Genomic DNA, 15,058 nt, shown 5'->3' on the forward strand with positions numbered 1-15,058 from the left:
GATATTCAGAAAACAATCTTTTTGCTGTATTCTTTATTTTTTTTTAATCAGGCTAGAATTCGAGAGGCAGCAACGAGAGGAGCTTGAAAAACTAGAAAGTAAAAGGTAAAATTGTTCTCTGTGGTATTTATGTGTGTATGTATGTCTATATATACAAGTTATAGACTCTTTTAAATCATTAATTTGGAATCTCAGTGTTTCTCAGCAAGCAGACAATCCTGAGTAGCTGAATTGGAGCTAACTGATATTTAACAAAGAAACTGGATAGATTATACAGATACAATATATTACCCTTGATCTTAATATTCATGGTTTTACTTTAAAAGATGACAAATTACATTCTTAATTCATATCTCTTTTTTGTGCTTTATTTGTCTGTGGATTGAATCATTATAGGAGAAACTCACGTGTTACTTTCTGCTTCTCTTATATCAAACTGTGGTGTGGAATGGGCATACTAATCATGTTTTTCAGAACATTATGTGGAAATTGGTTTGAAATACAAAAGAATGCATTGTTATTAGCTGGCAAACTGAGTTGATTGTTTTGGCTCATCATATCTGCTAAGACTGTGCAAGTGATAACTGTGCCTTGTTGCAGATCTCAGCACTGATTGGATTCACAAGCTGAAAACCTTCCTGTCTTCTCAGCTTTAGATGGTGTGCTCCATTTTGATAGAGCTCTTTATGCTCTTTATGCTCTTTATCTTTAAGTGAAGTAAACTCAGAAAAATCCTGAAGCTCTGAAGCCCTGAAAGATATTATTCAGCAACTAATGCTACATAGGATCACTGATATTTATCCTTTTTTGTTGTGGAGGTGGAATTTGAATTCAGGTTGTGCAGAAGTTGATTTGCTTGTACTTTAATTCTTCTGACTTCTGGCAAAATAACCAGCCAACTTGCAGGTTGTCTCTAAATGTATTATGGGGATGATGGTAACCCTCAAGCAAGAGAAATTACACAGGACATAATAATTTGTTTTAAATCTTATAATCCTGTTTATCAGTAATTCAGTTGGAATTAGCTAAAGTGGAATCATTGCTTTAATTCATCTGTTGTCTTAAATTTGGTGAGGCTAATCAAGTCTTTCTATGCAAGTTTTTGTGCATGAGAATATGTATTTGTAAAAAAATACATATTTACTCTGCACTGTGTGCATGGATATGTTCTATTAATATTTTAATTTGATTTTACAAAACTAATACAGTCTAATTTTTTAATAGCATAAGTGGTATATAACATGTCTTCCTATAATTTTATGTATCTACAGCTTTTTATACTGACGCAGACTATATGAGTCTCTTTTTGATTTGTCTTATTGAGTCATTTCCAAGCAATGAAGGATCTTAACTTGTAGCAAAATAAAACTATTAAAAAAAAAAAATGGTTATATATAGTCAAAAATCTTAGTCCAAACCTTTTTAACTTCATGTAAATGTTTTAATATAGGAAACAAATAGAAGAGATGGAAGAAAAACAAAAATCTGACAAAGCAGAACTTGTAAGAATGCAGCAAGAAGTAGAGTCACAGCGCAAAGAGACAGAAATAGTTCAGCTGCAAATACGAAAACAGGAGGAGAGTCTGAAACGGAGAAGTGTTCACATTGAAAGCAGGTTAAAGGATTTGCTGGCTGAAAAAGAAAAATTTGAAGAAGAGAGATTACGGGAACAACAGGAGATAGAACTTCAAAAGAAAAAGCAGCAGGAAGAAATTTTTGCCCGGGTCAAAGAGGAGTTGCAGCGACTGCAAGAACTTAATCATAATGAAAAAGCAGAGAAAATGCAGATTTTTCGTGAACTAGAAAAACTGAAAAAGGAAAAAGATGAGCAGTATCTTAAGCTGGAATCAGAAAAAAAGAGACTTGAAGAACAGGAAAGAGAGCAGGTGATGCTGGTGGCTCACCTAGAGGAACAGCTTAGAGAGAAGCAGGTCATGATAGAGCTCCTGAAGAGAGGGGATGTGCAGAGAGTAGAAGAAGAGAGAAGAGATCTTGAAGAGATCAGAGAATCTCTTTTGAAAGTCAAGGAAGCCCGATCTGAAGGTGATGAAAACCATGAAGAGTTAGAAAAAGCACAGCATGATTTTGTAGAGTTTAAAAGGAAACAGCTGGAACAGTTGGCTATTTTGGAAAAAGATTTAATTCAACAAATGGATCACCTAGAAAAGGAAATAGCAGATGAAGAAAGAGCTCTGGAGCACTTAAAATTTGCACATGAAGAACATTTAAATCTCAAGAGAGATGATGAAAACTTTATGGATGCCATACTTAAGGCTGAAGAAGTTGACAAGATAAAGCCAGTGGAATACAGGCTCCAATCTAAGGTACGCCAGCTTGAGTACCTGAAGAGTAATCATTTGCCAGCTCTGCTGGAGGAAAAACAAAGAGCTTCTGAAGTCCTTGACAGGGGCTTGTTAGGGTTAGATAATACTCTCTATCAAATAGAGAAAGAAATAGAAGAAAAAGAAGAGCAGCTTTCCCAGTATAGGGCTAGCACAAATCAGCTGCAGCAGCTTCAAGAAACCTTTGAATTCACAGCCAATGTAGCTCGGCAGGAAGGAAAGGTTCGGAAAAAGGAAAAAGAAATCCTTGAATCAAGGGAAAAGCAGCAGAGAGAGGCACTGGAGCAAGCTGTTGCAAAGTTGGAAAGGAGGCATTCTGCTTTGCAGCGTCGTTCCACCATAGACTTAGAAATTGAAGAGCAGAAACAGAAGCTGGCCACCTTGAACAATAGCTGTGGTGAACAGGCAGGGCTGCAGGCAAGTCTGGAAGCTGAACAGAAAGCTCTTGAGCAAGACCGAGAACGGTGAGTGCTGCGGTATCTTCCATTTATCAGAACCTGTCCACAAAAGGGCAATAATTTTATACCTTGGATGTTTGAGAGCACTTGTTCAGTGTCCCTGTACTTGAATTTCTTCATGAGTTTCAAGTAGTTTATCCAGAATTGATGAATTCTGCTGCTTTTTAAAGGATTCTTGCTCACTTATTAAGTTCTGGTATGTTTGAATACTTATCCCATCCTCAGCAGGATATTATTTGCATTAGCCATCACAGTACTTAAATAGTTTTACCTATGTAGAGAGCTCAGACGTCCTTATGTTCTGCCCTTAGACCAAATGTATCATCTAACAACTTTTTTCTCTTAAATTATTTCTGTGTAACATTTTTTTTTCCGCTATTAGTAACAAGTTAGATGTTTGTTCAAGATTTGGAGACTGTTACGGTAAACCTGCCAACTGTCTCTCTCAACTGATGATGTACTGAACCCTTCTCATAATAAAATAAAAGTAAATGGGGTAAATGTTTAATTTGTTAATAGCCCTGGTTTCAAGGCTAAATAAAAATAAAATAGCCATATATCCATGTAAAATTTGATTTCGCTTTTTAAGCTTATTGGAAAATATACAGAGGCCTTAATACTGCCCAGTGTGGTGACAGTCCCCGTTAGGCACAGAAGCAATGTCATTGGTTTTACTCAAGATGTCTTGTAGCATAACATTTAGTCTAAGTATGGGAGCCTCAGAGAAAAGTCAGTCAGGTAGGAAAGGATCTTTCTTTGTGGAAGAAGAGGAAGAAACCTTTGGGGTTTTTTTTTTTTTTTGACCTGAGCAAAAATTTACTAAGATGAGTATGTTCAATCCCTGCAGTATGGAAAAAGTGCAGAATTGCCATTTTTAAATGAGCTACCTTTGCTTATGCTGGAGCTTTAAAACCTGTGACTATCAGTAAAAAAATTAGTTTTTATTTCTTGGGGTAGCATTTGTCATCTATTTTTTAAATATTTCACTAATCTATCTGAATAGTTTTTCATAAGCCCTTTAAACAGATGTGGAAAAACCACCTAAATGAAGAAACTTGCCTTTAGCCAAATTGAAGAGCTCTTCTGTATTCCGTTCCTTTTCACCATTATCAGAAGAGTTGCTTTATATAGACTGTGTAGAGGTCACTTTTTCAACATTTATAACTACATTGTTTGGCTTTTAGTTAAGCATTTTCAGTACTGATTCATCATTTTGTGAACATTGCCATTATTTCCATAAATATCATGAACATAAAATCTCATTTTCTATCCTGAGTATCTCACTTGACTAAACTAAAGTGAGCTATAAACAACTGGAGGTTCCACAAAAATGAAAAAATATGTTGTGAGCCGGAACACTGAGGTTTGGAGAAGATTCTAAGGAAGTAAAAAGATCTCTTTTTTTCTTCTCTCTTTTTTCCCTTGTTTACTTCAAAGTCCTCTTGCACAGACTAAATAAAACTTTGAAGTCTTTCAGTGAATAGCCCATGGGCCTGAACAATTCAATTCAGAATGTTTTTGTGACTGTTGAGGCAAGAGGAAGATCTAAAGATACATGAGAGTATGTTAAACATTTCAGGCTACTTAATGCTCTTGCTTTTGAGTTTACATTTCACAATAAATGATGCCATATGAATATGCATATGAATTATATATGTTTCTTATTGTTTATCTAGATCCCATTATGTGATGATGTGCTCTGGTTCAGATCAGTGTTAACTCTCTGAAAATGTTTACATGCAATATTTGTTTGAAGTGCTATACAAGTGAAAGTCCATCATAACTAGATACAATGTTTTTATTTGTTTGAATCATAGGGAAGCTCAAAATGCTTTCATCTATAGGTGTCGTAGTTTGAGATAATTTTAAGGAGAATGCTATGGAATGAGTTATCTCCTTTAAGAGTTCCAACAATCCCTTTCCACCAATAAGAAACTAATACTAATAAATAGGTGAAAGTGAAAGAGCAACGCTTTATTGAGAACAAGAATGCCAATAGGCAGGGGTAGGGGAGGAAAAGTAAATAACTGCTGGGTATTGAACTGCTAGACCTCCCCACCCCACTGAAACAAAGACAGACCCAAAATGCTGGAAAATCCCCGTTCCCAATATGGGCCTGTTGGGATGGCTTGGCAGGATGCAGTGAGCAGATGGTGTCAGATCCGTCTCAGGAAGGCAGGAGCCTCACGGAGCAGTTCCAGCAGCAGATGAAGAGCTTCCCCAGTGCAAGGCACAGCAGAGCAGGCATGGCAGCTGGGCTGAAGCCACCAAATGTGTCCTGTCCAAGGCTTGGCGTTGGTTAGCAGTGGCTTGGGCTGGAGCAGGGAAGCTCTGCTCGCTTCTGCCGGCGGGATGCCCCCAGTTATCAGACAAGGAGCTGCAGAATTCGTCTTCAAGGCAGCTCAAACATTGCTACTGAATTTTCTGTTCCAGGAAAAAAAAACAAACTAAAAAGGAAAGGAAAGGCTTTGCCTAAGCAAAGACCAGGCAGCTAGTGATGCAAATACCTTGCTGGGAAAAGCTGTGAAGAAACTTGGGCAGGGAGCTTTTTAAATGCCCCCAACCCCCCTGATCCCACCAGACACTCAAAGTCTGCAGCGTCAGGATCTTAAAGATACCATAACAGTTTTTGGCCACAGATAATTATGGGATTAAATATCACTATGAATCACCCCAAGACAACAGGGATGACCCTCAAAATGATAATTTGAGGTTAACTTAAACTGGGATTTATACACACATTGTGCTGACAGAGGTTTGGGGCACTATAATGGACATAAAGCAACTTCAGAGCCTTCTTTGAGGCACGTGGCAGGTTACAGTTCAGTATATTTACTGGTGGATACATCACAAGGCTAAGTTTGTAGTTATATAAATGATATCTTCTCATAGTAGGATATTTACAAACCAAGAGCTAAGCGTTGGTCCTTTAATGTAAATCTGATTTTTGTAGTTAAATTGATTTTCCATGGATGCAAACACTTTTCTGTATACATCAGCCATCTTTCATCTACTTACCCTCAGGACACAAGATTGTTTTGCTGCTAATCAGAAGAAATAGATGGCTTCTGGCAGTGCTGCAAAAAGCACTCTAAAACTGAAGTAACAATTCAGCCTAAGCCTCAACATTATTCATTTCTCTAATTTTCTCATTTAACCCCCAGGATGGAATATAGAATTGCACTTCAATTTAGATATATACAATTGTAGGTAGAATCTCAGCTTTGCATAATTTCTCCTGTTTTTGCAAGAACTTATTTTCTTTTATTATTTGATTTCTAAGTAACCTCTAGAAAAACAATTACTTTTAGAGACAAATATTGTAATGAAAATGGGGAAGATTATAACTGTGTTACTAATCTAATCTCAGCTACATTACAAGGGAAAAAAGTGTTCTGCAGATTACTTTGTTCTAATATGATGAATATTGCAATAAGTAGTTCTTATTTCATACAAAATGCCTCAGGCATTTTTAGTCAGAACATAGTACCCAATTTTACATATTGTATTCTGTGCATAAATCTGTGTGGAATTAAATTTATTTGTTAAAGAAAGAAAGAAGGTTTCAAAAGATTTCTTAGCTGTATATATACAATAACTACTTTATGTTCATTTTGTAAATGAATTTTCAAAAACATATATACAGATGGAACAACTGGAAAATGTACATGTGTACTACACAAAGATTTTCTTATAGAGAAGTTTTGCCACATCAATGTTTTTGGTTTTCTTTGGGACTTTTTTTGTATTAGTGCTGTATTTTGAGTTTTTCTTTTCCCCCTACCCCCCATTTCAGACCAAATATGTTCAATGAAGCAAGTAGAGGACTTTCTTAAAGGTAGTTTCTGTACTTTTCCCCTTTTCTTCATTTACTTTCACACCAGAAGATAACACCTGAGGTCATTGACAGAGTTCTGTAAAAATGATTCGAGTGATTCTAATAGATAGGTTAAGTATTAGGAGTTAATATTTAATTTACAGATTTAGATACCTCTGGTGATGGAAGTTATTGAAGTTGTTTTATTTGACTTAATGCTACTCTTGGAATGTGGTTTTGAGCTGTCTCTACTTTCCTATCTAAATATGCTTAAGGAACAGTTATGATTTTTAAACCTTCATAAATATTAGTCTCTGCAGTCTTACATACCTGTATACCAGTGTAGGCACATTACTCCCATCAGAACTATGTGAATCAACTCTAAACCAAAGCAAATTACATGTTGCAATATCTTTATAGCTTGGACCAGGAAATTCAGCAGCTGAAGCAAAAAATATATGAGGGTGATGGAGCTCAGAAAGGAAACCATGGAATATCAGATGAGAGACTCTCCCATAGCACTTCCCCTGCCAGCCCAACAAAGCCACAGCCACCTGCTGCTCCACTGGTTGATGATAGGTAGGTAACCTGCATTCCTGAAATGGAATGCAAGCAATAGCTTTAGAAAATAAGTATTTTGGAATACCATTCTGCCAGGATTGGATTTGATTTAAATGCTGTGATTGTTCTGTCTGGAAGACTGGTCTGGAAATAAAATTGATGCTCTACTGTAAGTAACCAATAGCCTCACCTGTTGCTCCTGTGCAGTTTGTTTTAGAATACAGGGTTGGGAAACAGTAGGCTGAAAAGTATTAAAATAGTTTTTGAGTTTACAGTTACTTGTCTATATGGTTTTGCATCATATATACTTAAGGCAACAAAGTCAATTTAATTGTCTTAAACCTTTTTTAATAGGACAGCTGTCTGGCATCACTAAAATCTTTAATCTCTACCCTTGTTATGCTTACAAATGGCAGTCAGTATCAGCTCTTGGAACATTGCTTCTGTTTGAAGACCAAACCTTTGCCAGCTCAAGTTGCTGATATCACAGCAGCAATGAAGGCAAACTGTTAAGTTACTGAAGATGGAACCCCAGCCTTCTTTCTTCTTCATCACTTGTACCCTCACTGCCTCTTGTGTGCAGAGCTGCTCCCAACAGCAGTGGCTGAACCTGTGGTCCAGTAATTTGTTCAATTAATAACAAATTTTTAACCTTTGCCTGTTAGATGAACACTCGCTCAAAAGTCAGTGTTCCTTCCTTAAGGAGGGATAAAACTGGTCTAACATTAAGCCTCCCAATTAAGAGCTGTGCAGTTCTTAGGGTTTAAAACATTTCAAAGAGCCTTGTAGTCTATCTTGATTTGTATGTAAAAATACACTATTTTTCCATACACACACACACTTTTCTGTATCTTAAAGGATTAATGCCTTTATTGAACAAGAAGTGCAGAGAAGGCTCCAGAATATTCATCATAACACTGAGGATAATCATGTTAGTGCATCCTGGTCTACAGAAAGTTTCAAGGTGAGCAGAAATGGGTGGAACATCCTGACTTTAAATGGACCGTGTCTAACCACTGATTTAATTTTGACATTCAGTAATTTTCATGTTTTCCTGTGTTTACATACTTTTAATTTACCAAAAAATGTAAACAGTAAATGAGGTATGGTATCAATTTTTAAATTTCAATCATCTTTTTATTTCCAGTGGCATTTTTATGTTGTATTCTAGAGATTCTTTGGCAGGAAAGAGTGTGTAAATGGCAACAAAAAGTTTGCAGATAAAACAGAATCTTCATATTATGTCAGAAAAATTTAATTGATGAAAATTAATGTTCTTGATGGAATTTCATGCTTGCAAACAAATGCCTATTCAAACACTGGTGATCTAATAGATCCAAAGAGTGGATTGATTGACTTCTAAGCCAGTGGGTTAATAAATATTGATTGTTATTCTTGTCTATTACAAAGAATGTCTCTTCCTCTTTATACTTTTAAATTAATATATACAAGAAAGGCACTTTTTAATAACCTCCTGTACCTTTTTTATGCTTAGGATAATGAGAGACATAATAACAGCACTATTCAACGCAAGTTGAAGTATGAGGTAGGTCATAATTTGTCAGAATGAAATGGTTGTCTTACATTATGGCATGCCCTGTCTGTCACTAAATTTCATAATGTTTATCTGCATAATTAGAATTTTGAATTCACAGCAAGATTAATGGCTAACAGAGATGGTGGCGCATCTTACCAGCTGGAATCAAAGTGATTTTGTTTCAGATTGGACCTAGCTCTTCCTTGTTTGAAAGGTGTGGTGTTAGGGTGGATCTTTCTTCATTGTTTTGCCATGATTCTTAACTTGGAACAGTATAATTTTCATTATTTTTAGAGGAGAAAAGCATTTAATGAGCATTTAATGATTGTCTGAATTCAGAATACATGTAACATTTTGACTCACAATGAACTCTGTAAGGGTGTCTATATGTTAGCAAGAAGAATCAGGCCAGTTAGTGTGTCCTGAAGGATTCATATATGTATTTATGTATTTTTAAACTGAGGCTTTTAAACTGATCCCTCCCACCATTTTTAGTTGTCTTAACTGCTGCTTGAAACACAGTTATTGTCTTGGTGAATAAATCCTAAATACCTTCATGGATTTAAACTGTAACAATCGGAGGGCTGAAACACCTCAAATTTGCACTTTTCTGACTTTTACACTGTTGTTTTTCAACTGTGTTGGACTTTTTGCACTCTCTTGGCTGGTATGGGATTACTTTTTTGTGCTTGTGTGGGAAAAAAAATAAGGGCTTGTAAGTTTCTGCATTGCCTGTTGACTTTCCTGGATTCTTTTGAGTAAAGCAAATAGACCAAGTGAAATGGATACTTTACATAGAAAAAGCAAGGGGGGGTTGAAAAGATCAACTATTCCCTTACCTGATATCAGTCACATCTGTTGAGTTTTCTATTTCTCATTTTGAGAGATTGTACTGATTCTGAATGATTGTATAAATCTAATCAAAAGCAATCCTCAGTTTAAGAAATGTTTAGGTCAGAAGATTTTACAAAGACATTTTTATCTTCTTCTTTTGGAATTTTTAACTGAAAAGTCAACAGTGGCAGCCACACTATGGCTTTCCATTTGTCTAAAGATGGCAATTGTGCTTCTGAGTTGTGTGGAGAAAATGCAGAAGTAAGAGACCATAAGAGACAGAAGGCATATACAGAGATGCTGGTTTTATTTTCCAGTTTTGGAAGACTCTCCTCCCTCTGTACATCAGAGAAGGCATTTCAGAATGAAAGGAGTAACTCAGAGCAGGAGAGCTTTGCTTGTCATTGTGACATTAAAAGTATTTTAATTCACTCTAAAGGTACTAATACTTTGAAGAATACAAATGTTCTGTATCAGAATGTTTTGTCTACTTCATTACGTATTTCCGACTTTAACAGTGTGGCTTATTCACAAGGTTGAAAATTTCAATCATTTTGATGATAAAATAATTACTTCTCCAGACAGTGACAGCTCAAGAACTGAATCTGATTGTTCCCACTTGAAACAGATGTCTCATGCAGGATCCTTAATAGGTGCTAATGAGCAAACTGGCTTTAGCATATTGTGCCTTCTTTTCTCAGTCTAATGTACATTCTGAAACAACAACTTATAAAGATAACAGCCCATTAAAGACAGTGCAACTCATAGTTGAGGACCAGTCTAGTAATTCTCAGCTTCCAACAAAATGCCTTCATTTGGTTTCTTTTAAGTTAATAGCTTCTTGTTTTGATGTAAGACCAGAAGATGCTTCCAGTTTGGGATATCTTTCCAATAAGCTTTCCTGTTTTTACAAAGATACCTGTAGTCAGCTGGTCAGCAGTGCAGTGGTTTCTAAACAAATTAAGGAGTAGGGAAGTCAGTGTGACGGAAGTGAGAGATGTGCCCAAGCAATATCATTAATAAAAAAATCTGCCATTTGTGAGAAATTTGCAAGTAAATGTGTTCCTCTAGTCAGGCATGAGTCAAGACATATCCCACACTAGTAATGGTGCTAAAGCTGATACAGAACAGCCTGAATCCGCTGTGCAAAAGGCTGTCACAATGTGCATGAGCACTGAGATCTCTGATGCCTTTGTGAGAAAGCCCTCTGAAGAATTTGCCTGCCGTTGGAAAAGCAAAAAGCTAGAAAACAGTTCAGTGTTAAGACACTGAACAGTTTAGTATTAAGATGTCTTTCTAAAATTTCAGGTCTGTTCTCTGGAAAACGTCCTGGATTTTTTCATCTGTGCTTTACCTCAAATTTCTGTTAGGATGGAGGAGTTGAAAGGTATCTGTCGGCTTGTCTTTGGCAGTTGCTGAAAACTGGACCCAGAACCTGCTTGCTTGCTTTTGTTCAGTTCCATTCTGTATGTTGTTCTTTTGTCAGCTGAACAAGGCACCTGCCAAAGTTCCTTGGCAGTGTTTAATGAAGTTCCTATCAGCACTATAAAGGAAATTCTAGTTGGCTTTGCTGGACAGAATATTCGACTTCTGTATTCTGCTGAAGATGGTTTACTCACAATATTTACCTATAACAAACATTTCATTTAAAGAATTTACAGCGACATAATGAGAAGTTTGATTGTTACAGTTTGACTGTTTGGATGATGATGTTTATTTAAATTACCAGCTTCTGAAAGATTTGCTGCAGATTTCCCTGGAATTGACTTCAGATATAAATGAATTTGTTTTTTCAAATGGAGCATGATTGTCCTGTTAATTTCAATCTGAGTTAGCTGATCTGGTTTACTTACTCTTTGAAAATATGGGAGCTATTAAACCTTCATTAGGTGATATTCATGTACTGCTGTATGCATCAGTGAAAGTAGACTATGATAGGAGTGATAGATTAGTGATAAGCAGACTATGTATAGGAGTCTTGTTCTTACAACTGCTCATAGAGGTCTCTTAAAGGAAAACAATGTCTTTTTTTCTGCACCTAACATTCTTGACATAACATTGCTTCATCCCAGCAATCACAATTAGACAGCCTTTTGATACTGTTTGAATGATATCCGTTGTGCAGTTTTGTCAGACAAAGAGAAGTGCACAAAAATTGAGCTTGTATTTTCTAAAAGGAGCAAGGTTGGACCTGATTCAGGAATTGTTTTTTTCTAAATACTGTGAAAAAGAAATAAATACTCAGCTGACAGTCATCCCATCAATTCTTCAAAGCAGTTTGCATATCCCTTTGGAAATCTGGAAATTAACATTCAGTTCAAGTGAAGAAGCCATTTGGCTAATTATGCATTTGACTAGGTGTTGAAATCCAAATACGTTTAGATACATTCAAAACAAAAGTCTAATAAATATTGATAAAATCCTTCCCCATCTCATCTCCCCCCTTTTTTTTTTAATCAATAGAGAAGAGGAACCTTTGAGCTGTAAGGGAAGACCAGAGACTGTGTACACACATCTAAGTAATAATAAATATTGAGTACTTGCATTTTGTACATCTCTCATAATGATGTACATACAATTCTGTGGGAAAGTGAGGAAATTAAATGTTTCTATGTTATATGGTAGGTGGATGAAAACTATAATTACAGCTCTGTCTTAGGATTTCCATTTTGGCAGTGTTTTCTAGCTCCTTCCATATACTATCTATCCTCATTAATGTATTCTCTATTCCTCCTTGATTGTCTTTTCCTTAATCTTCTTGATTATCTTTGTTTCTCATGTTCCTCATTTACTTCATGCCCTTGATCTCAATATTTCAAAACATCTCCAGATTTTTTAATCTTATTTTCACTGTATGCTCTTAATACTACAGATGTTTACAGCTTTTATACATGCAATTTTGTGAATATTATCATTGACAATTCTCTTCTTCTTCTTCAGAGTTTTAAATTTAAGGTTTATTTCACTTTCATATCAAAATTTGTCACAAGTGCAAAAGCGGTTGTGCTTTAAATAGCATTTCAACCTTGGTCGTGCTACTGTGGCAGGACAGATGTTTTGGGGTCTGTCATCTGTGAGCATGTTTTGCATGCTCCAGCTAGGTAGTTGACAACTGGGGACACTGCCTGACAGATGGAGTGAGTTTAACTCTGGAGTTCTGTCCATGTAATGTGCTTGACCTTACTTCCATCATTCTCTGCTTGCTTACTGATGGGGTTTTTGATGCTATGAGATTGCATCTCTTACAGTATTTTTTATTACTACATCCCAAGAAAAAATGGAGCTATTGGACATTAGTAGAATATTTCCATCAGTTGAGGCTTTCCTCTTGCTTAGGACAGGGGGTATTTATTTTACCACTTACCTCTGTCAGATGTTCGAATAATAAATAAGCTGTTGTCTCCTATCTTTTGTTTCTTCCTTTGTAAGGGGAGCTGAATATCTTTAGAATCCTGTTGCTTGAATATGCCATCTGCCTTGTTTGAGGAAGATGGTTCTTGGCAGAAAAAACTGGTATCTAATCTGAAATTCTAAATTCTGTAAGCATATTGCCAAGCAGAGGTGAAATCTACTAGACAGAGTTAGACTTCAGTCTCTCTCCTAGTGTAAGAATATTTCCCATTTGTTTTTACCATATGTTAGGACATGATAATGTAACTCACATGTGATTTAAAAAGAAGTAGCGAAGTTATGTCTGGAAGGATGAACCCTTGTTTGGATAGAGAATTATGGGGGTTTTTATCATTACATTTCTAATTCCTTAAGGAAGTCCAAAAAGGAGCAAAATGTGTTATTTTGAGGTGTTGTAGGGTTTTTTTAACAAAGAATGTGTACTCAAATGAGTACAGAGTGGTATCATCATGTCAGTCCTGCTCAGGAGTGGCTCCCTCATTGACACCACTGTGGCATTTCTTCTGGGCCTTGCCCAAAGTCAGCATTGAGTGGCACTATCTGAGAGGACTGTCTTGATCAAGGCTGTTAAAGGAAATCAGTCTCTGCAACCAATTTCTTTTCTGATTGTACTCCAAAGTTAAATGTTTGTGCATTTTATGTTTCCCATTAGCGCTTTTTGTCTTCTGTGCTTTTTTAAAAATCTAACTCAATGAATACTCTGCACTTTCATGAAAAAGAACTTCATAGCAATATATTTTGTTCTAATATTGCTACTATTTTTACTATGTAAAGTAAACATAAAGATCATGGTTTATGAATAGCAAACATTATTTAATGTATTAGGATGCATTTTCCACAACACTTTGTGTCTGAGTTTGTTTTCCTTTCTATTAGCTGTTTTTAAGAGTTCTCTGAAAATGACTGCAAATAAATTACACATTGACAGAGGTGACTTTAAGAGTGGCTTTATGGTTTTATTGCTCTTTTAAAACAGATGATGTTGTTTTCAGGGGAATGAATTTCTCTCTTTTCCCCCAAGGAAAGAGCAGCTTACATTTCAGTGCTCCAGAAATGAGTTTTAGCTGAAAAGCCAGTAATGTGGGCAGTAATTACAGAAGAGCAAAATAGACAGGAGACAATATCTGTTGTAAAACAAAGATCGCTAAAAATATTTTTCCATTCAAACATAAACTTCTTTTATGGTTTCTTGAAATAAAAGAACAAGAAAATGTTTGTGGTAAATATACTCAGACTAACTCAGTGGAATAAAAATTCACTTTCTTCGTATTTTCTTTTTCACTCTTTTTAATGCTAATATTAGGGGAAATTGTCATTTATAATTGACTGGCAATGAAATAACAGCCTCCTCTTCTTGAGAGCCATGATGATGTCAAAAGGTTCTCTGTAACAGGCAGAGGTGTTTATGAATGAGTTTTAAATTCTTCTCCAACTCCTACACAGTCTTACGTGTACAGGAAGTCACCAGGAGTTGCTCCAAAGATGAATGTTGAGTATACAGTTACAGCTCAAGTGATGGATAGCAGTGCTAAATACAAATATATAACATAGTCATAACTTTAAAGTGATAGTTTTTCAATCTTTTTGGTTTTTAACTTATGTTTGTCATGCTGCTGTTATTTTTTTGCCAGTTCTTTAAGGTTTTCAGACCAAATATGTTCGATGGAGCAAGTAGAGGACTTCCTTAAAGGCAGTTTCTGTACTTTATCACTGTAAATTCTTATGCTACATTTGGGCAGAGTGACTGCAAAACATTAATCTTTTCAGTGGTAAAAATGTTTTATTTTTGATGTAATTTCAGAGTTACATATTCCATCTGGCTGTCAGAGGAATGAGGGCTCATTGGAAATAAATTTTTAGATTGTTTTGTCCAGACTGTAAAAATTTATCATAACTGAGTTTTCTGAGGTTCAGGTATGATTAAAAAGAATAGTAGGGAAGTGTTCTGACAGTGGATTGCTTATTTAATTATAAAATAGGTTTGAACTTTTAAAATTTAAGAGCTTTTTGAATTGCCTAGACCCCTGCAGCTTAGCATGATATTGTAAAATTTATTATGAAAGATAGAGACATACAAAAAGAGTTAACTGTGAAAGCT

The 15,058-nt window shown here is 35.8% G+C and overlaps 1 protein-coding gene across 4 annotated transcripts in view; it reads left to right on the forward strand.

The window, feature by feature from the left end:
* KIF16B (kinesin family member 16B) overlaps nt 1–15,058 on the forward strand; it is a 137,662-nt gene that overhangs the window by 71,765 nt on the left and 50,839 nt on the right. For 2 of the 4 annotated variants that reach the window (XM_058836038.1, XM_058836039.1), the window contains 5 exons: nt 52–105; nt 1,451–2,806; nt 7,038–7,196; nt 8,037–8,142; nt 8,674–8,724. In XM_058836038.1, the coding sequence (XP_058692021.1) occupies nt 52–105; nt 1,451–2,806; nt 7,038–7,196; nt 8,037–8,142; nt 8,674–8,724 (1,726 nt within the window). The remainder of the gene's footprint in view (nt 1–51; nt 106–1,450; nt 2,807–7,037; nt 7,197–8,036; nt 8,143–8,673; nt 8,725–15,058) is intronic. The other 2 variants (XM_058836040.1, XM_058836042.1) reach the window with 1 other exon arrangement.

The sequence above is a fragment of the Poecile atricapillus genome, chromosome 3, assembly GCF_030490865.1.
Source record: "Poecile atricapillus isolate bPoeAtr1 chromosome 3, bPoeAtr1.hap1, whole genome shotgun sequence".
Taxonomy (NCBI): domain Eukaryota; kingdom Metazoa; phylum Chordata; class Aves; order Passeriformes; family Paridae; genus Poecile; species Poecile atricapillus.